Genomic DNA, 22,281 nt, shown 5'->3' with positions numbered 1-22,281 from the left:
GTCACATTAAAATTCCATTTTGCGAAATAAAGAATTCAACATTTAACTTTGCAAAAGTAGATAATTGTTATTAGAATATTTTCTAAAAGCAATAAAAATAGATTAGGTTAGATTCGAGCTACAATGACATTAGGTTGGGTTCAAGGTAAGGTTGCAGGGCCTCAACAAGGGAAAAAAAGGGGGAGGGACTGTTGGCCTGGCTAAGTGAGCCAGAACTCACCCACTACTCCCTACTACTGCCGTAAGCAGGTAATGAATTCCCAATGTATTAGGTATAGGTTTAATAAATTATAAACATATTTCATTAATAACATAATAATATACAAATATGTAAAAGCATAAAGTAATAAATAAGCCTACAGTAATCACGTATACCGGTCCCACGGATGCGGATGTTGCTTACATAATCTCGTCTGTCAAGGAGTTTCGGCAGGAAAAGCCTTGGCAGACTTATATATTCATGAAATGAGGGCTCATACCTACCGATTGGAATTGGTTTCATGGCGGTATCAGATGGGTTAGTGTACGGTAACCGATGGTCATCTTGCTTATAATCTCGTCTGCCAAGGTGTTTCGGCAGGAAAAACCTTGGGGGCTGTCCATAAATTACGTCATCGATTTTTGACGATTTTGGACCCCCCCCCCCCCCCTATAATCATCCAAAAATCATGCTTCAAATGACCCCATTTCCTCCTACTTCATGCTACCGTCATCCGATGTCCAGACCCCCCCCCCCCCTAATTTGAAATGACGTAATTTATGAATAGCCCCTTGGCAGACTTATATATTCCTAAAATGGGGGTTCATACCTACCGAATGGAATTGGTTTCATGGTGGTATCAGATGGGTTAGTGTAGGGTAACCGATGGCGACCTTGCTTACATAATCTCGTCTGCCATGGTGTTTCGGCAGGAAAAGCCTTGGCAGACTTATATATTCCTGACATGAGAGTTCATACCTACCGACTGGCATTGGTTTCATGGTGGTATCAGATGGGTTAATTTAGGGGTCCCGATGGTCACCTTTGAGAGCGTCTGCCAAGCACTTCCGGCAAAAAAAATAGTGGCAGACTTCGCTTTTCTGTGTCTACATGTAAATTTCTAACTGCTGCCATAACTACTATCTCGGTATCAGATGGGTTAAATCAGCCCCTTTTTTCGCACCGGAAGTGGCCTTCTTTTTCGTACTTTCGGCAAGTTCCGCCGTGGCAGACTATCGAATTCGGACTTAGCATAACTTTTCTGGGAAACCATTGTGCATTTCATCGTGGTATCAAGTCGGTTAAAAATTTTGCGGCCGGCTCTTCTACTATAACTATTAGGTAAGATATTGTATACGAAGTAATTTCACACAATTCAAAATATCTGGAATATGGATGACGTGGGCTAGGATTATAATAAATTAATAATATAAACACTCGCTTCCTTTAGCCTTTAAACTACATGTAAATTAAACTTCCTCGCCTGCGGGGTTCGGATTTCTTGGTTACTTACGTAAAGTACTCCTCCGCTGGTGGCCGCCTCAGGGCCGAGTCTGCTAATGCACTGATGTTATGCGCAATGGTGTAAGTCTGGTTGAAGCATTTTCTTAGATAATACGTCCCATTCTGTGCCTCACATAAATCGGCTTCCTCGTATGAATAACAATCTAAAATAAGAAAGGCATCAATTATGTAATGTAGGTATAGGTACCATTTTCTCTACAAATTTAGTGTCGTTACAATAATTACAAAGAGACAATTAGCACTTTCGGTTATTTTTTTCATGACGGACTAATGTGACGTTGCGGCCGGCAAGTTCGGCATGGATAATCTAGGTACATACTTAAACATACATCAGGGATTTTCTTTTCTTAACAGGTAATTACCCTAGTAGCATTTTCGTTGGGGCCCACGGTGCCAACGGTAGGGAAAACGTTGGGATGAGGTTCGTTCCGTAGCCAACATTAATTTTGTATTGGCCCACCATCGCATTTACCAACATTCGCTGTGGCACAGATGCCCAACAATGGGCCTTTGTGTATTTTGGTACCGTTGGCTAAACAACGATAATATTCGTTGGCCCAATGATGACATATATCGCATTTACCAACATTGGCAGTGGCAGTGATGCCCAACAATGGGCCTTTGTGTATTTTGCTACCGTTCGCTAAACAACGATAACATTCGTTGGCCCAATGGTGACGAATACCTCATTTACCAACATTGGCTGTGGCACGGATGCCCAACAATGGGCCTTTGTGTATTTTGGTAACGTTGGCTAGTCAAGGATATCATCCGATGGCCCAATGATGACAAATATCGCATTTACCAACATTGGCTGTGGCACTGATACCCAACAATGGGCCTTTGTTTATTTTGGTAACGTTGGCTAATCGACGATATCATCGGATGGCCCAATGACGACAAATATCGCATTTACCAACATTGGCTGTAGCATTGATGCCCAACAATGGGCCTTTGTGTATTTTGGTAACGTTGGCTAATCAACGATATCATCCGATGGCCCAATGATGACAAAAATCGCATTTACCAACATTGGCTGTGGTACTGATGCCCAACAATGGGCCTTTGTTTATTTTGGTAACGTTGGCTAATCAACGATATCATCCGATGGCCCAATGACGACAAATATCACATTTACCAACATTGGATGTAGCATTGATGCCCAACAACGGGCCTTTGTTTATTTTGGTAACGTTGGCTAATCAACGATATCATCCGATGGCCCAATGACGACAAATATCGCATTTACCAACACTGGCTGTAGCATTGATGCCCAACAATGGGCCTTTGTGTATTTTGGTAACGTTGGCTAATCAACGATATCATCCGATGGCCCAATGATGACAAAAATCACATTTACCAACATTGGCTGTAGCATTGATGCCCAACAATGGGCCTTTGTGTATTTTGGTAACGTTGGCTAATCAACGATATCATCCGATGGCCCAATGACGACAAATATCACATTTACCAACATTGGCTGTAGCATTGATGCCCAACAACGGGCCTTTGTTTATTTTGGTAACGTTGGCTAATCAACGATATCATCCGATGGCCCAATGACGACAAATATCGCATTTACCAACATTGACTGTAGCATTGATGCCCAACAGTGGGCCTTTGTGTATTTTGGTAACGTTGGCTAATCAACGATATCATCCGATGGCCCAATGACGACAAATATCGCATTTACCAACATTGACTGTAGCATTGATGCCCAACAGTGGGCCTTTGTGTATTTTGGTAACGTTGGCTAATCAACGATATCATCCGATGGCCCAATGATGACAAATATCGCATTTACCAACATTGACTGTGGCACTGATGCCCAACAATGGGCCTTTGTTTATTTTGGTAACGTTGGCTAATCAACGATATCATACGATGGCCCAATGACGACAAATATCGCATTTACCAACATTGGCTGTAGCATTGAGGCCCAACAATGGGCCTTTGTGTATTTTGCTACCGTTCGCTAAACAACGATAACATTCGTTGGCCCAATGGTGACGAATACCGCATTTACCAACATTGGCTGTGGCACGGATGCCCAACAATGGGCCTTTGTGTATTGTGGTAACGTTGGCTAGTCAAAGATATCATCCGATGGCCCAATGATGACAAATATCGTATTTACCAACATTGGCTGTGGCACTGACGCCTAACAATGGGCCTTTGTGTATTTTGGTACCGGTGGCTAAACGACGATAACATTCGTTGGCCCAGTGAGCACAAATATCGCATTTACCAACATTTGCTGTGGTACTGATGCCCAACGATACCAGTTGAGTTTGCTTGTGGCGTCACTAGATGGCGTTACTGTCTCCAAACATCGAAGTTATAGTTATTTTCTCGATTATTCCGGATATAATCATAATATTTTTTAAAAGTAACTTATAAATCTAATATCTATAACTATAAATTTTATACATAAATTTTAAAAATTGTATTTTACCAACATTTTCTCAATTTAAATCTCAAAAAACATAAATCTCGCTTACGAAGTTTCGAAGTGCGGTTAGTATATATACAAATTAGAGTGTATAGTAAGTGTACTTGCTTCGGCAGTACATATACTAAAATTGGAACGATACAGAGAAGATTAACAACAACTGCTGCCTAGCCTAGGGCCTTCATGTGGATACAACCAATGCCTACCGTAGTGTAATTGTAATATTTATCAGCAAAGGCCCAACGTCGTATTACACAACCACTTACTTAACGTAGGGTAACTGTAGGACTCGTAAACAAAAGCCCATTACATAATTAGACTGTAGGCACACTATAAATTACACAACTATTTACCTACGGTAGTATTGTAAGAATCCTACACAAGGCCCAACGTTAAAGTTACAATGTTGGCCCTTTGTGGGACAAGCTGTGTTGGGCCTTCAACCTGGTGCACGACTACCTACCGACCTACCTGACTTGCCGTTGGGTAATTGTTGAATTTGCAAACAGAAGCACAACGAAAAAATTGCTCTTTTTTATTTTTTTGCAGTTGGCCCTACAGCAAGCCATACGGCCAAATGTAACAATTAACCAACCATCAAACAAATGTGTATAGGCCCAACCGTGGCCCAACCAAAACCACCACCGTTGAATAATTGTATGATTTATTTAAATAGGCCCAACGAAAAAATTACTCTAATGGCCCTCTATTGGGAATCTTCGGGAGAGCCTTTGTCGAGGGCCCTCCAGCAAATCGTACGGCCAAATGTAACAATTAACCAACCATCAAACAAATGTGTATAGGCCCAACCACGGCCCAACCAAAACCACCACCGTTGAATAATTGTATGATTTATTTAAATAGGCCCAACGAAAACATTACTCTTATGGCCCTCTGTTGGGAATCTTCGGGAGGGCCTTTGTCGAGGGCCCTCCAGCAAATCGTACGGCCAAATATAACGGTTGCCCAACTAATACGTAAACAAAGGCCCAACAAAATCCCTACAAGAAAATGCTATTAGGGTAGGTACCTACTAATTATACCTAATGGTCTAAGATCCCACATATATGGTCGACCTTCACCAATACGTCTGACGGATGAAACTTATATTTTATGAAATAAAATATGTTCCTAACATAAATAAATAGGGTTGCCTAAAGAAATATGACCAAGGCTATTTTTAATAAATTTTTGAAAAAAAAATTTTTTCGTCAAATTTCACCGATTTGTCTGACGAACGAAATAAGTTTCAATGGAAAGTATTACAACTTGTACAACATAAATCAACTAGGTTACCTATCTTTTTCCGGTCACTATTAGGTGGTTGCCGTGTTTAAAGAGGTGATTTTATATCGATAGTTGCACTCATCTGTCTGACGCTTGAATTATACATCAAAATGATGGTAATTTTATTGCAAATACAATGGTATAGGGTTTCCTGCAAAAATCCGGTAACAAATAAGGGTTGCCAGGCTTTTAAATAAAATAAGAAGGGAAGACTTTTAGCGATAACTCATAAACGGCTTAACTGATCAAGTTTGTTTTAATTTTGTTTGAATGAATTTTTAGGCACAATTTTTATGATTTCTTTTTATATTTTTTGGACGGATGGTTCAAAAGTTAGAAGGAAAAACCTTTTTTTTTTCTAAACGATTATTTCCGAAATGATTCACTTTATCAAAAAATGTTGTTTAATAACCCCTACTTATTTTGAATAGCCTATCCAACGACACCCCACACTATAAGGTTAAAACGATAAAAAAATTGTCACACACATTTTGTTTCTGTCAAAGCGATTATTTCCGAAAATATTCACTTTATCATAAAATGTTCTTCTAAAACCCCTATTCATTTTGAAAGACCTATCCAACGACATCAATATTTTTTGATAAAGTGAATCATTTCGGAAATAACCGTTTAGAAAGAAAAAAAAAGTTTTTCCTTCTAACTTTTGAATCATCAATCCAAAAAATATGAAAAAAAATCATGAAAATAGTGCCTAAAAAACTCATTCAAATAAAATTAAAACAAACTTGATCAGTTAAGCCGTTTATGAGTTATCGCTAAAAGTCTTCCTTTCTTATTTTATTTAAAAGCCTGGCAACCCTTATTTGTGACCCGATTTTTGCAGGCAACCCTATGCCATTGTATTTGCAATAAATTTACCATCATTTCGATGTATAATTCAAGCGTCAGACAGATGAGTGCAATTATCGATATTAAATCACAATAGTGCAGTATTTTAGTAAACTGCGTGTTTGTGCCTCAATCCTTGTCTTAATATACTGAAAGTAAGAAACTTATTAAACTATCTACTTACGTTCAGTACTCCAATCGGCGTCACAATTCTGCCACGGCAGTTGGTAAAACATGCTGGTGAATGAGACAGCCATGTAGTATATAGTCCAAGCTATTATGAGGTTGTAATACAGCATTACAATGCTGGAGACGATGACCATGCCGTAGCCAAGCCCACGGAATAGAGGGCAGAATTGGTTGTAGACGGCCACAGGGCCTAGGGCTGCGTACTGTCCAAAAGAAAGCTCCATGAACATAAGCGGGAGACCCGCTATAATGAGCATTACAGTGAACGGGATAAGGAATGCACCTGAAAATAAAAGTTAATGTTAATTTGCAAAGAAAGGCTGGGGCCGATTTTTTAATTTCGAGCGCTCAATTTCGTCAGTCGAAAATCTGTGGAAAACGGCGAAATGCTATTTTTGAAATACGAGCGATAGAAACTGGGAATCTTGTGGTATTGACAACTTGTTTTCAATTCTATTAGTAGAATTTAAATGCCTATTAAATTAGTGGACATATTATTGAAAAATACACACGAAATCGAGCGCTCGAAATTAAAAAATCGGCCTCATGGAATCGGCCAACACTGTTCAATTGAGTATCGACTCAAATGAACAATTTTCCGAAATTAAATAAAGCTCGATCCCTATAGAAAAGAAATTACACAACGAGTCAGAATTACTGCTAGGTACCATGTATTACAGTACTGTTACTTACTACTTTGAGGCCAACTCAAACTTACATTTTGATAGTGAATAGATTCAGGCGTTACAATGCGGCAACCAAAAATATTTTGTACATTTTGATGTCAAAATGATATATGCAAAAATATATACATATGTTCGTACAATGTTAGGCGCAAGCGAGACGCTAGGGCGAATAATAAAAAATACATTATTTAGACATCACCATGCGATCAAAATATTAGTTTGAATTTGCCTCTTTGTCGGTTGTTTGGTCGTACGTATTACCTTTGGTATTAAGTACCTGCAGGGTACATTCTAGGCGCCAGATATGAAAAACGCCTGTAAAATCGATTTTACTGTTCCTTTTACATCAGGCGCTTATGAAATTTACTTAATCTAAAGATCGACAGACTTGTCGAAACTATAAACGGATTATCAAACTACACAACGGGACTTAATCGCGTATTTAAGATTTACCTCCGACGTTTCGAGGACGGCGTTGTTCCCGTGGTCTCGGAGAAGACCACGAGTCTTCTTCGGAGGAACTTCAAATGCGATTTTGTCAGAAACAAATAATATTGAAGGTACAGTTTAACATTTTTTTTAAAGGTTATAATATTTTGAATCAAAATATATACATACCCAGTCTTTTAGTCCTATGGACTTTGAGTTTTAGCCGTGGGACAGCAAAAAATGCCAATTTGAAAATTGACCCATACATTGTTAGCCTTCTTTCACTCATTCTTTCCACATGTCCAAACCATCTCAACATACCTTTCTCAATTTTTGTCACTACATCTACATTCAGTCCACACTTTGCTTACGAAACCCTAAAAATGTACAGTAGCCAAAGCCACGGTTAGGTAACAAACCACTAAAGGGGCTCACTGTTTAACAGTCCGCCGGGGGCCCCTTTACATAAGTTACATAACTGACCGCAAGTCATGCTGAAGCGGTCTGAGATTAATGTAAACACGGCGTTTACGGTGAGTTTACCCTGACACGTTTTGTTTACAAGACGCTTATGATCAACGGTGTGCTAATTAATTAGATTGCACACAAACATGATACATATACATATATTTGTACGATATCATTTCCTAATCTCACATTGAAAGGATGACGAAATAACTAGCTACATAATGTAGAGCAGCTGTAAACATTTATTTGATAAATTAATTCTTTACGTTTGCCCTTAACACCTACACTGCGACAGTTACTCGTATAACCTCTAGCGAGTAGCGGCCCGCCATACAAGGAAAATTGGCAATCGTATTTGAATCAACGGTTTTATTAAATAGAGTAGAATTTGTTTTTTTTTAAATCGAACGAAACAAAACAAAAGCTCTGTTTTACATATTACCTATTTCATTCAGATTACAACTTCATTGGAGGTAATTTGTACTAGTATTAACTAGGACATTGAACTCCAAGGGGATAATTAAACATACTTTGCATTGGATATTTTGACCTGGTGTTGCCGTGAAGAAGTTAACCAGTGAGGTGCGAATGTGGTACATTGCCATAATCGCTATGACGTTTTGTTACCGTTCATAACCGATTACAAAAAAATTACGTCAGGTGTTCACCTCATGTAAGAGTTTACATGGATTAACGCATTAATTTATAATTATTCTGTAATTAGTGTAAACACGCTTATGGTACCTAAACTTCGCAAAGGTAAAAAACACGCGCCAATCTATGCCGAGACCTCTCTAGCTCAGCAGTGACAGCACGAAAACGTTAGGTACTACCTAGTTCATCTATTAATAAGGGGTCATCCATTAATTACGTCACACGTTTAGGGGGAGGGAGGGGGTCAAGAAAATGTGACATATTGTGACATGGGGGAGGGGGGAGACACAAACTTTGTGACGTCACTTTAACTTCATTAGTAACCGAATTTTTTTTTTTAATTATTTTATTCGCTGTACATTTAAATAACAAGTTTTTAAAACGATAATCGTTTTTATTCTTTTAATTTTCTTTCCTAAGCAGTTTTGGGTTATAAAATTACTAATATTTATATCGTCAAAAGTATTTTGATAAAATATTAATAATACTTAGGTACTTACTTAATTCGATTTGGCGATTTCGTAGAAAAAATGTGACGTCACACTAGGGGGGAGGGGTTTGCCAAATGTGACCAAATGTGACAAGGGGGGGGGGGGGGGTCAAAAAACCTAGAAATTCGTGTGACGTAATTAATGGATGACCCCTAAGTAGGTAGATAAAAAAATGCCTCAATTGCCTCTCCTGTAATATTAATTTCTGAAATAAATAGATTTTGAATTTGAAAATTCGATTTTCGCGGCAGGCCCTTCCCGCGCTCGTCCTCTGTCCAAGGAACTCACCTCCCCCGTTGTTGTAGCAGAGGTAAGGGAAGCGCCATACGTTGCCGAGCCCGACGCTGTAGCCCAGCAGCGATAGCAGGAAGTCGAACCGGCCCGTCCAGTTCCCCCGCTCGGGCTCCGTGTCCTCCACCGGAGCCTCCACATCCGACTCTTCTTTATTCTGCGCACAAAACAAATTGGTTACGGTAACTGTCTATCAAATTGCGTTTTTATATCGAAAAATTTTCGCGCTCGCTTCGCTCGCATTTTCAATAACTTTCTAAGATATGGCGACTGCAGCAGCATTACTCTGTTGCAACGTTATTGCTGTAGCACTGTCAATTTTCGTGATAAAATGATGTGACTGATTTCCATACTAAAAGTAAAAATGTACAACTGTCTATCAAATTGCCTATTTATACCGAAAAAATTTCGCGCTCGCTTCGCTCGCGTTTTCGATCACTTTTAAATATGTACAAAAATATTTTCTTTTTGTATGGAAAGGTATAATAATTATTACGAAAATGAATTCCCCGTTGTTGGCAAGTCCAACAGAAGACTAATTCCTTTTCATAGTTATCTATGGTATTGTTCTATCCTTGAATTATATTACCATGGGAACGAGAATAATTTATACTTCACATTACACCAAAATATGTAACTTGTGCTTTTGATAATATAATTATTTGTGACTATACGAGACGGTTTTAATTATCTTCGCCTCAACTGAACCGGCATTATCCACCTCACCGCTGAACATTGGTCCTTCGAGCCGGATATGAACCAGCGACCTATGGATACTCTAAATTATACGAAAATGATATATAACTTGCCCTAGTTGCTAAGACTAGGAAGGAATATAGCATAGATTGGACCTGGGGAGCCGATCCTTTCACCCCCCCTTTTTGGGGGGTCTGCATGGTACGATCTCCCGGCTACCGGGCCAGATCAACTTTGTTTGACCTAAGGAACAATCGTGCCAAGCGGCATCGCCTGAGACTAAAGTGCATGCTGTTCCATACATTTGTGTTCCTTACTAAACCTACTACATATAATACGTACATCAAATTGTGTAAAAATATTTTCAATAATGTTAATATCCAGAGAGAAACATGGGGACTACGTTTGTATGGAAAGGCGGTTTCGGGGCGGTCGTCCACTTTCGTCTTAAGACCCTCTGTAATTTATTTCGCGCGTGAGATATAACTTATATTATAATATATACAATACTTATCGCTCGTCGTGGTGCACTCGTGCTAAGCCTACTGGTTTGAAGGACATCACATCAGTTAGGGTAGTTCGCCAGTAACTGGCCACTATTAGTAATTGGCCACCCTAAACTAAAAATTCATTCTATTCACCTATAAACATAATTCATTTTGTTGACATGTCGTTGGATAGGTCTTTTGAAATAAATACGGTTTTAAAAAAAAACATTTTTTGATAAAGTGAATATTTTAGGAAATAATCGCCTCGAAAGGAAAAAAATGTACGTGAGGATTTTTTTTTTCGTGTCAACTCTATGGTGTGGGATGTTGTTGGAAAGGTATTTCAAAATGAATAGGGGTTTTAGAAGAACAGTTTTTGATAAAGTGAATATTTTCGGAAATAATCGCTTTGAAAGAAACAAAATGTGTGTGACTAATTTTTTATCGTTTCAACCTTATAGCGTGGGGTGTCGTTGGATAGGCCTTTCAAAATAAATAGGGGTCAAACAACATTTCTTGATAAAGAGAAAGCATTTCGGAAATAATCGTTTAATAAGAAAAAAAAATGTTTTTCCTTCCAACTTTTGAACCATCTGTCCAAGAAATATGGAAAAAATGTAAATAGTGCTTAAAACACTCAATCAAATAAAATTAAAACAAACTTGATCAGTTAAACCGTTTATGAATTATCGCTAAAAGTCTTCCCTTCTTATTTTAATTAAAAGCCTGGCAACCCTTATTTGTGACCGGATTTTCGCAGGCAACCCTATACCATTGTATTTGCAATAAAATTACCATCATTTTGATGTATAATTCAAGCGTCAGACAGATGAATGCAATTATCGATATAAAATCACCTCTTTAAACACGGCAACCACGTAATAAACTGAAAATCGTAATTAGATTCCAAAAAAAGTAAGACAATGTTGCCACTGCAATAATTTGTTTGTAAAATAGTAAATTACTTTTTATAAATAAACACGCTAAGATAATTTATTTATAGGTCATTTTACTCCTACGGTTTAAAAAAGTACTTTTATTTACTTATTTTTACATAATCACCTCTTTAAACACGGCAACCACGTAATAAACTGAAAATCGTAATTAGATTCCAAAAAAAGTAAGACAATGTTGCCACTGCAATAATTTGTTTGTAAAATAGTAAATTACTTTTTATAAATAAACACGCTAAGATAATTTATTTATAGGTCATTTTACTCCTACGATTTAAAAAAGTACTTTTATTTACTTATTTTTACATAAATACAAGACGCGCTAGAAAAAAGTGGCAACATTGTCTTACTTTTTTTGGAATCTAATTCTGATTTTCAGTTTAGTGACCGGAAAAAGATAGGCAACCTAGTTGATTTATGTTGTACAAGTTGTATACTTTCCATTGAAACTTATTTCGTTCGTCAGACAAATCGGTGAAATTTGCCGAAAAAATTTTTTTTCAAAAATTTATTGAAATAAGCCTTGACCATATTTCTTTAGGCAACCCTATTTATTATTCTTTTTGTTGTCGATTATTGGAAATAACTTTTGTTTGAAAATTTATTTTTTTATCTTTTGTTCTAGTTAAAAAAATATTACCGTTAGAGCATTTCTGAGAAGTAACCCTACGTGGGATTTCAGGGTTTGTCCAATGGCTAAGGTCACCCTGTATATTAATTGTCTGTATGCTATAATAATTAGCTGTGTAACGGCTTGTTTGATGTTTGATCACGAGGATATATTGTAGATCACAGTTGACGCATTCATGCAATTAAGACACAATTGTCTACCTAATTGCTAAGTGACCCAAATCGACGAGAACAGTTACCTAGTCAGGCATACGCCTGTACCATTTAGTAATAATTATAATATTCACATGTAGGTACGTACGTATTACGTAACATCTTGCGTGCATCGAGAGCTTGATGGTTAGCTTAGCGCTGTAGGCATAGTAAGAAAAAAAAACCCCCGCCCTTTTATTTCATTTGCGGGCGCCATTTCCAAAATTTATATAACCTATATCAGTGCTATGTCACCACCACAATTCTGACGAATTCAACCACACCTCATTTGTCAAAAACCGTCCAGTAAATATTTTCTTACTTTTCTCCTTCCACCATTTTTACATATCTGTATTTAGCCCATATGGTCAACTGGTAGAGAATGTAATTAGGTTTTAAGTCGGCAATTTATACGTTTTGTATTTTATACAATAATTTTTATTTTTTTAATACCACATCGGTGGCAAACAAGCATACGGCCCGCCTGATGGTAAGCAGTCACCGTAGCCTATGGACGCCTGCAACTCCAGAGGTGTTACATGCGCGTTGCCGACCTTAAAAATAATCAATAATAATTTTTAATTAATCAATAAAGTCAGTTTAGCATAGTTAATTGGTTAGGTACTCAAAACACGAAATCAATATTTTCCCGAAACCATTAGTTTTCGCTGAAGGGGGGTCAAATCGGTAGGTAAAGGGGTGAATTGCAAAAAAAAACGTAGTTAAGGATCTGTAATTACTAATTAGTCTTAAGTTAATTTATTCCATTGTGCTACGAAATTACATGTAAATTGTATTTGATTTTATTTATTCTACGTATAATCCATACACACATAAGTCTATACCCATACGCTAACACACTTTCGGGTTAAAGAATTTTATTTTTCTCATAAGAAATTTTACATTTCACTTGACGAGAACTTAGAATAAGTACATAGTGGTTTTCACCAGTAAGCATAAAAACATTTCTTAATGCTAAAAATCTTAATTTTTAGGTTTATTGCTAGTTTTAATTGTATAATACCTATTTTAGTTTAGTTAGTTACTATTTAATTTTATTGAGCAATAAAGCCTTCATATATGCTAAATCTAATTACATAATAAATGCTAATAATTTCTGCATAATGATTTGTACAGCAGGTGTCAATGACTCTAAAACTACTTTCGTGTATATAACTTAAATAGAAACGGCTTACTTGTGGTAACACAATGGAATCAATTTATGTATTTAGAGTCAGGCTAATTACAGGTCCTTAGAATCTGTGCGGAAAGAGAAGAGTCGTAGTTTGTATTGGTTCCCATACATTCCACGACTCTTCTCTTTCCGCACATACTCTATGTACATTTTTGCAATTCACCCAAAAAAATACTATTAAGGCTATTCTATCATTTGCCTTGGTTTGATCCGGACTGAAAGCGACACCGTGTACGTAGGTAGGTATACATACATATGTATATTGATTATTGAATATTGCTTTATGCAACCACGAATTAATAAACTTGTTTGTGTACACAACACGTATATACATTCTGGGAAAGTAAACATTTTGGGATTTTAACATTTTAGGAATTCAACTTTCTGTTCCTAAAGGATGATTTCATACGCATTTTGGCACATCGCGGTGCATATCTAGCCAGAATAATGGAAGCCTTATTAGGGTTCCGTACCTCAAAAGGAAAAACGGAACCCTTATAGTATCACTCGTGCGCCTGTCTGTCTGTCCGTCTGTCACAGCCTATTTTCTCGGAAACTACTGGACCAATTAAGTTGAAATTTGGTACACACATGTAAGTTTGTGACCCAAAGACGGACATGGAACGTAAACAAATGAATTTTAATATGAGGGCCACTTTTGGGGGTAAATGCGAAAATTAAAAAATTAAGTTTTTCAAACTAGGTAGGTACCTATATCGTGTTACATATCAAATGAAAGAGCTCATTATGAAAATCTCAAATATATGTTTTATATAATTTTTAGATATAGAGTTTAGAAGTTATTCAAGAAAATAGCCAAAAAATGTCCCCCCCCCCCCTTCATCTCCGAAACTACTGGATCTAAAATTTAAAAAAAATCCACAAGATAGTGTTTACCTATAGACGACAGGAAAACCTATTAGAAATGTGCAGTCAAGCGCGAGTCAGCCTTAATTATGTACTTAGTTTTTGATCCGACCCCTACGGGTTTTGTAAAGACATTTCACTCCCGTTTCACTTAAAAAAAATACATAGTTAAAAATTGAGTAATGTACGGAACCCTTGGAACGCGAGTCCGACTCGCACTTGGCCGGTTTTTATAGAGTCGGACCAAGTTATCTCTGCATGACATTTGTAATGACAAAGTTTGGCATGTCATCATCAGTGATCGTACATTTTCCAGCATTTTTGGTGCAGCAGAGTGGTGTTAACGGAATTGGTATAGATAATTTCAACTGAAATGGTAAATTAAGGTTAATATTAACGTAATTAACGCTAATTAATCATTAGGGTTGAAATTATTTATACCAATTCCGTTAACACCACTCCGCTGCGCCAAAAATGCTGGAAAATGTACGATCACTGGTCATCATTAATGTCAGATTTCTATGAAAATATGACGTTTATAAATTTTATAATGACACTACCTCACTTTGTTATATTCAAGTCAGTGAAAGTTATGTTAGACAGACTCTAGTTTTTTACTAGGTATTGGGCAGGGTGTCAAGTCTGACATCATTGTATCATGGTGATCAAGAGGGCCTATCGCGAAAACCGAAATTCGCAAATTGCGGGGATCTTTCTCTTTTACTCCAATGAAGGATGATGCCCGCAATTCGCAAACTTCGATTTTCGCAGTTATAGTCCATTACCGTGTCGGTACCCGTACTACAAGTCACTGATAGTGACAACACTGACATATACGCTAACACGTTATTTACTTTCTATACATCTCGCTCGCACTAGTATACCGGGTGTGGCCTGTAACACGAGCAAAGAATTAAAACATAGATTGTACTCCTTTGTTCAACAACTTTTAAAAATTATGAAGTATTTAGACTCCCTATTTTTCATACAAAATAAATATTATCTTCAATGGACGCCATCGCCACGCCATATCATTGTGACTGACGTTGCTTGTCACGCCTTAAACATAATAAAAATTCGCAATACATTGCGTCTTAGAATAAACTTTAAAGTGTATTAAAATCAAACCACAAGTTATTTTTAAAAGTCGCTGAACAAATGTTGGTGAATATGAGGAGTACAGCCTATAGTTTAATTTTTTGCTCATGATACAGGCCACACCCTATATTGCCAGTACGAGCGAGATGCATAGAAAGTAAGTTACTTTCACGTTAGCGTTTATGTCAGTGCCAAACTAATGGTAGCTGTACAGATGCTATCTGTGAAAGTGACATTAAATATTGTCTTTCAGGATTCAATAAAGCAACTGGAGTAAGTGTCACTCCTAATCCGACGTTTAAGATTAAAGTACACACCCACCCGGAAGAAAGCATGAAGCTTATGTGAGTAAGAAAATTAACTAATTTGCAAGACCTTAGTGATCCCATAAGTGTTCCGTGAACAAAGTTTTGTACGGAACACTAAAAATAGAAGTGGAAACAACTATGTATAGTGTTGTGGACTTGTGTCATAGTGTTGTGTTCCTGTCAGTGAGTAAGGTTGCCAGAGCTCAACGAGGGTGCGGAGTGTTAACAGTTTATATAATAGTATCTAACCTAATTTAACCTAACCTAATTGTATTACTGTCTCCCAATTTGTGCCGCTGTGGTGGCGCTAACTGAGGTATACAATTGTAAACTAGGTAATCAATAAACACCTCTGCGTGCGTAGCCAACGTCCCAATCGTTAACGCTCCGTAGCGCATCGTAGTCATCTACAATCACTCTTCCTTACTACTCTTACCATCAGGCAGGCTATATGCTTGTTTGCCTCCGACATACCTATTATAAAAAAAACTTCTCAAGTGGGTGTCTTTGAAGTATGTTGCTAGGTATTATAGCTTCGAAATAATACGAGGTGCAAATTTTATTTGTTTGGGTTCATATATGTCCAAAGACTATGATCCATCTTTATAGTTAGCCCTTCTGTTGAAAAAATACCTAAATAAATGTCTCCCAGGTTGCTCTTACTTCCCAAATCGTTAACTTTTATATTGTTTACAGTAAGTGTCCTCAAAAATGAAAGCTCTATTAACCCCTTAAATACCTACCTGTTAAAATTTCTAACAAAGTATTAAATTAACGACCGTAGGTAATTTGTTAACTTTGCTAATCGAAAAGTAAAAACTTAACTAATGTATCGGGATTCGGAATAACATATGCGACGAAAAGACCGTTTTGTTGTGTGACGACCTTGACCCGATTCGCTGTGCATCTCGCGCGTAACAATCAGCAGCGCCAGCGTGCAGCGTGAGCAATGATCAAGGTCACGTTACAAGTTCAAATCAGAATTTATAGGATCAAATACCGGCACCGACGACCGACGACGACGACCGGTCTGGCCTAGTGGGTAGTGGCCCTGCCTGTGAAGCCGATGGTCCTGGGTTCGAATCCCAGTAAGGGCATTTATTTGTGTGATGACACAGATATTTGTTCCTGAGTCATGGCTGTTTTCTATGTATTTAAGTATTTATGAAAGCATAAAATTACTGATTAGTGATTACTGATCTTTGTAAGTACCTATTTTGATTTTGATGTAGGTATGAAAACGTTTTTTAAGTCCAAAAGGAACACATGCAGGCATTCTGACGGAGCTCGTCACGCGAGCAATTTCAAAACTGTCAATAACAGACGGTCAGAATCCGGCTCAACTAGCTCTGCACCGACTTGCAGTGAAAAAGTGTGCAGTGCCACAATAAACGTTGTATTTTCACAGTCACTGCAAAGTCTGTGCAATATTAGCTAGATACCCTGAGCTGAGATTTTGGTAGATTAATTACAAAGAACATGAACGTTAAACTAACTCTAATTTAGGTATAATAATTAAAAAAAAGAAAATTGAACCTAGGCAGGTACTTAATTTCTCTCATTATTATTTAATATTTACCTACTTTGCCTGCTACCTACCTGCTATTTAGTGATTGGAATGCAGAATGAAAAGAAAATAGGAATAGAACGAAGAAATGACCATATAAGATTCATTGTTTGTTTTAAGATATGTAAAGCTAGACTAATAAGAGTAATAAGTAGGTAGTAGGTAGGTACTTAAAACTAGTAAAAGCCGTGTCTCTGAATTCGACAGCATGGCACTGTGCAGCGTCATAGGTTGCGCGATACCTAACTGAATTGTTGAACTTTTGCGAACTAGAATCACGAATTTGTCTTAGACTTTACACATCTAATCAATGAATCTTGGCTTGTTAAGTCGTGTCCGCGGACCGCGATTATGTTATGGCCGACTGAAGTCTGCGGTAGCTATAGGTAAAATATTTTTTTTTTTTCGATGTCTTGATGAAGTACAACGCTAATTTTTACTTTAGCAAATTATCCCTTCTTATATTGTAGTTCCAAACTTCCAATGTTGTATACTTTATTTTTGTTTTTTCTTAAAAATATGTAGCTTATTTATTTAAATAAATTCCTTGACTGCTGCATATAACTCACTTTTATGTTTTATTTTTCTTAAGTGCACTATAAAATTGTACGTAAGTAAGTACTTGTAAACTTCACAAAAATAAATGCACTTTAAAAGCTTTAACTCATGCAATATTCATAAAAGCTTGTTCATGGCAAAATGGAGATTCAAAGCCTTTGTTTATTCGAGCACTTAGGTAGCCAATCAATCGGATCAATAACATACAGCTACATAAACATAACATACCTTTAAAGGTATCACATAAATGCATGTCCCAAGCTTTTAGTTTAACCAATCAAACAAATCGGTTAGCAACTGCGCAATTATTTTTTGCTTTTATATTCGTCCCTGTTGCGAGGCCAAATTTTTGTAAGTATTTTTATTATAATACCCCCAAACTTTTAAGAGAATTGCATGCGATTATAGATTATTGCCAGCAGGTGCAACAAATGTTGAAATGTAATGCAAATCGCATGAAATTAGAAGTCAGGTCAGTTGAGCGCCTTAGGTCAGGAAATGTATTTAATCGTAAGATCCAGGCTCCAATTTCACCACGGTGACAGGTGCGACAATTGTACAACATCACTGTTGCTGACGTCACAGGCATCCATGGGCTACGGTTACCGCTTACCATCGGGCGGGCCGTATTCCTGTTTGCCACCATCATTGTTTTATTAAAAAAACTTTATTATATCGGAAAAAAACAGATATTTCTCTTGCTAAGTTTATGACAATTGTCACAAGAAACACTACAATTGTCACGAAATTCCGACATATAACTCATTACCTGTCAAGAATTACCTACAATTCTTCTAAATCTTGACAATTGTCAGAAACTTCGCAAAAGAAATATCTGTTTTTTTCCGATATAATAAAGTTTTTTTAAATAATACAATGATGGTGGCAAACAGGAATACGGCCCGCCCGATGGTAAGTGGTAACCGTAGCCCATGGATGCCTGTGACGTCAGCAACAGTGATTTTACAATTGTCGCACCTGTCACCGTGGTGAAATTGGGGCCTGATGTACCTAATCTTACCACTGATGCTATACAAATTTCTTACGAAGTTTGCCTGCCTTGTTTAAGAGCGCTCTTACAAGAAAAGTCGAAATAATGCAAAATTGATGATACTAGTCGACGAAATTCAGGACTTTGCGCTCATTATTAGAAACAATGAGTACTTGTTCCAGTAAAAGCGTCTTCTTATCTTTATAAATATCGTTGTAAATATTAGAAAAAGGACTTATTAAATTAGTAATGATTTTTTTTCTGATGGTCGTTTCCGAAAAACCCCGTGAAGCACTGAATGGCGAGCTCTTATTTGGAAATGTTGAGAATTTTACTCTGCTAAACCTGGCTATTTTGTATTACTAATACCCTGTACTTTAGGCATATCAAACTATATTTTTCCTACATACCTTTGAGAAAGAGAAAATCAAAGTAAAACGAACTCGATTTTCTCTCCGAAACAAGTGTCAATTCCTACGAAAATCTACTTAATATCGAAGTCATTTTCATACTCAAGCAATCTGCAACGTTTGCTTATACTGTTGGTATACATTAGAGTTTATAAAATTCTATTATAATTTTTTGGCAATTTTTTGAAAACTACTCTATATTACCGATGACGCGCGCTGCGCCTGCTCAGTGCCGCGGCAGAGCTTGTAGAGGCAGGACGTGTGTCGGTCGGCTCCGCACATTTTTAACGGCGACGACGAGGTTTTTTATCATTGTGTGCGGCGGGCGCCGTGTAAAACGCTATACTGTGTGCGTGTAAACCGCAACGAGAGACTTTGATCCTAGCACTGTTTTTTATAGTATTATAATTTATAATCGTACAGTTTAATAAACTACCGGACAGGATTAAAAATATTTGAAACGACCTGACATTCTATATGTATTTATTTGACTCAAGATAGTACTCAGGGTCTGATGATGGAGCCGGAAGGTGGTCACCGGTACCAATCAACCATGCAACTAAACCACTTCGTGTTTAGGCTCGTTTTATTCATCTCAACAAGATCTTTGACACAAGATAGTACTCAGGGTCTGATGATGGAGCCGGAAGGTGGTCACCGGTACCAATCAACCATGCAACTAAACCACTTCGTGTTTAGGCTCGTTTGATTCGGCTCAACAAGATCTTTGACTTAAGATAGTACTCAGGGTCTGATGATGGAGCCGGAAGGTGGTCACCAGTACCAATCAACAATGCAACTAAACCACTTCGTGTTTAGGCTCGTTTTATTCGTCTCAACAAGAGCTTTGACTTAAGATAGTACTCAGGGTCTGATGATGGAGCCGGAAGGTGGTCACCGGTACCAATCAACCATGCAACTAAACCACTTCGTGTTTGGGCTCGTTTGATTCGTCTCAACAAGATCTTTGGCACAAGATAATACTCAGGGTCTGATGATGGAGCCGGAAGGTGGTCACCGGTACCAATCAACCATGCAACTAAACCACTTCGTGTTTAGGCTCGTTTGATTCGTCTCAACAAGATCTTTGACACAAGATAGTACTCAGGGTCTGATGATGGAGCCGGAAGGTGGTCACCGGTACCAATCAACCATGCAACTAAACCACTTCGTGGTTTAGGCTCGTTTGATTCATCTCAACAAGACCTTGGACACAAGATAGTACTCAGGATCTGATGATGGAGCTGGAAGGTGGCCACGGGGTACCAGTCTACCATGTAACTGAACCACTTCGTGTTTTGGGCTCGTTTGATTTGTCGCAACAAGATCTTTGACACAAGGTAGTACTGAGGGTCTGATGATGGATCCGGAAGGTGGTGACCGGTACCAATCAACCATGCAACTAAACCACTTCGTGTTTGGCTTCGTTCGATTCGTCGCAACAAGATCTTTGACACAAGTTAGTACTCAGGGTCTGATGATGGAGCTGGACTGTGGCCACGGGTACCAGTCTACCATGTAACTGAACCACTTCGTGTTTGGGCACGTTTGATTTTTCGCAACAAGATCTTTGACACAAGGTAGTACTGAGGGTCTGATGATGGATCCGGAAGGTGGTGACCGGTACCAATCAACCATGCAACTAAACCACTTCGTGTTTGGCTTCGTTCGATTCGTCGCAACAAGATCTTTGACTCAAGTTAGTACTCAGGGTCTGATGATGGAGCTGGACTGTGGCCACGGGTACCAGTCTACCATGTAACTGAACCACTTCGTGTTTGGGCTCGTTTGATTCGTCGCAATAAGATGTTTGACACAAAGTACTACTCAGGGTCTGATGATGGAGCTGATGATGATAGACAGGTACCCGTCGCCACCTTCGCGCTCCATCATCAGACCCTGAGTACTACCTTGTGTCAAAGATCTTGTTGAGATGAATAAAACGTGCCTAAACACGAAGTGGTTTAGTTGCATGGTTGATTGGTACCGGTGACCACCTTCCGGCTCCAACATCAGACCCTGAGTACTATCTTGTGTCAAAGATCTTGTTGAAACGAATAAAACGAGCCTAAACACGAAGTGGTTTAGTTGCATGGTTGATTGGTACCGGTGACCACCTTCCAGCTCCATCATCAGACTCTGAGTATCACCTAGTGTCAAAGATCTTGTTGAGACGAATCAAACGATCCTAAACACGATGTGTTTAGTTGCATGGTTGATTGGTAATGGTACCTTCCAGCTCCATCATCAGACCCTGAGTACTGTCTTGTGTCAAAGATCTTGTTGAGACGAATCAAACGAGCCCAAACACGAAGTTGTTTAGTTACATGATAGACTGGTACCCGTGGCCACCTTCCAGCTCCATCATCAGACCCTGTGTATCTTCAGTGTCAAAGATCTTGTTAAGACGAATCAAACGAGCCTAATCATGTTACTACATGGTTGATTGGTATCCGTGACCACCTTAATCATCATCAGATCCTCAGTACCAGTTCGTTTTTAAACCCTCGTTGATACAAACTTTACAACCTATAGGTACCAAATGCAATGACGAAACATGTAAATAAGCGAGTAGGTACCTATAATTTCTTTCGAGTAATATACCTTCATAAGTACGAGTATGGGGCTATTCATAAATTACGTCGTTTCAAATGGGAGGAGTGGGGGGGGGGGGGCTGGACATCGGATAATGGTAACATGACGTAGGAGGAAACAGATTCATCCGAAGCTTGATTTTTGGATGATTTGAGGGGGGGGGGGGGGGTCAAAAATCGTCAAAAATAGATGACGTAATTTATGAACAGCCCCTATGTACATTTGCACTGCATTTAGTATTTTCGTACTTACCAAATAACAGTTTTAAAACTTTAAAAGTTAAGTACAGTTAGTGTTGTTATGGTTGATTTCAATATGCTTCGCGAAGGATCAAGAATGTTTAATCCATCATTGTAGTGCGAGTGTGGTAGAAGGGATCGGCATACTGAGCTCGCACGGCCTGCCGCAGCGCGTAAAATACCTAAACTCGCTC

At 38.2% G+C, this 22,281-nt stretch overlaps 1 protein-coding gene across 1 annotated transcript in view; it reads right to left on the bottom strand.

Moving 5' to 3' along the window:
• The window catches only part of LOC134806679 (sodium- and chloride-dependent glycine transporter 1-like), a 59,643-nt gene that overhangs the window by 29,085 nt on the left and 8,277 nt on the right, over positions 1–22,281 (bottom strand). The window contains exons 3-5 of the mRNA XM_063780006.1: positions 9,298–9,457; positions 6,277–6,564; positions 1,494–1,647 (exon numbers count right to left, since the gene is read on the bottom strand). Coding sequence (XP_063636076.1) covers positions 1,494–1,647; positions 6,277–6,564; positions 9,298–9,457 — 602 coding nt within the window. The remainder of the gene's footprint in view (positions 1–1,493; positions 1,648–6,276; positions 6,565–9,297; positions 9,458–22,281) is intronic.

This window comes from Cydia splendana, chromosome 3 (genome assembly GCF_910591565.1).
Source record: "Cydia splendana chromosome 3, ilCydSple1.2, whole genome shotgun sequence".
In the NCBI taxonomy this organism is placed as follows: Eukaryota; Metazoa; Arthropoda; class Insecta; order Lepidoptera; family Tortricidae; genus Cydia; species Cydia splendana.
This window is presented reverse-complemented; position numbering and strand designations above follow the sequence as displayed.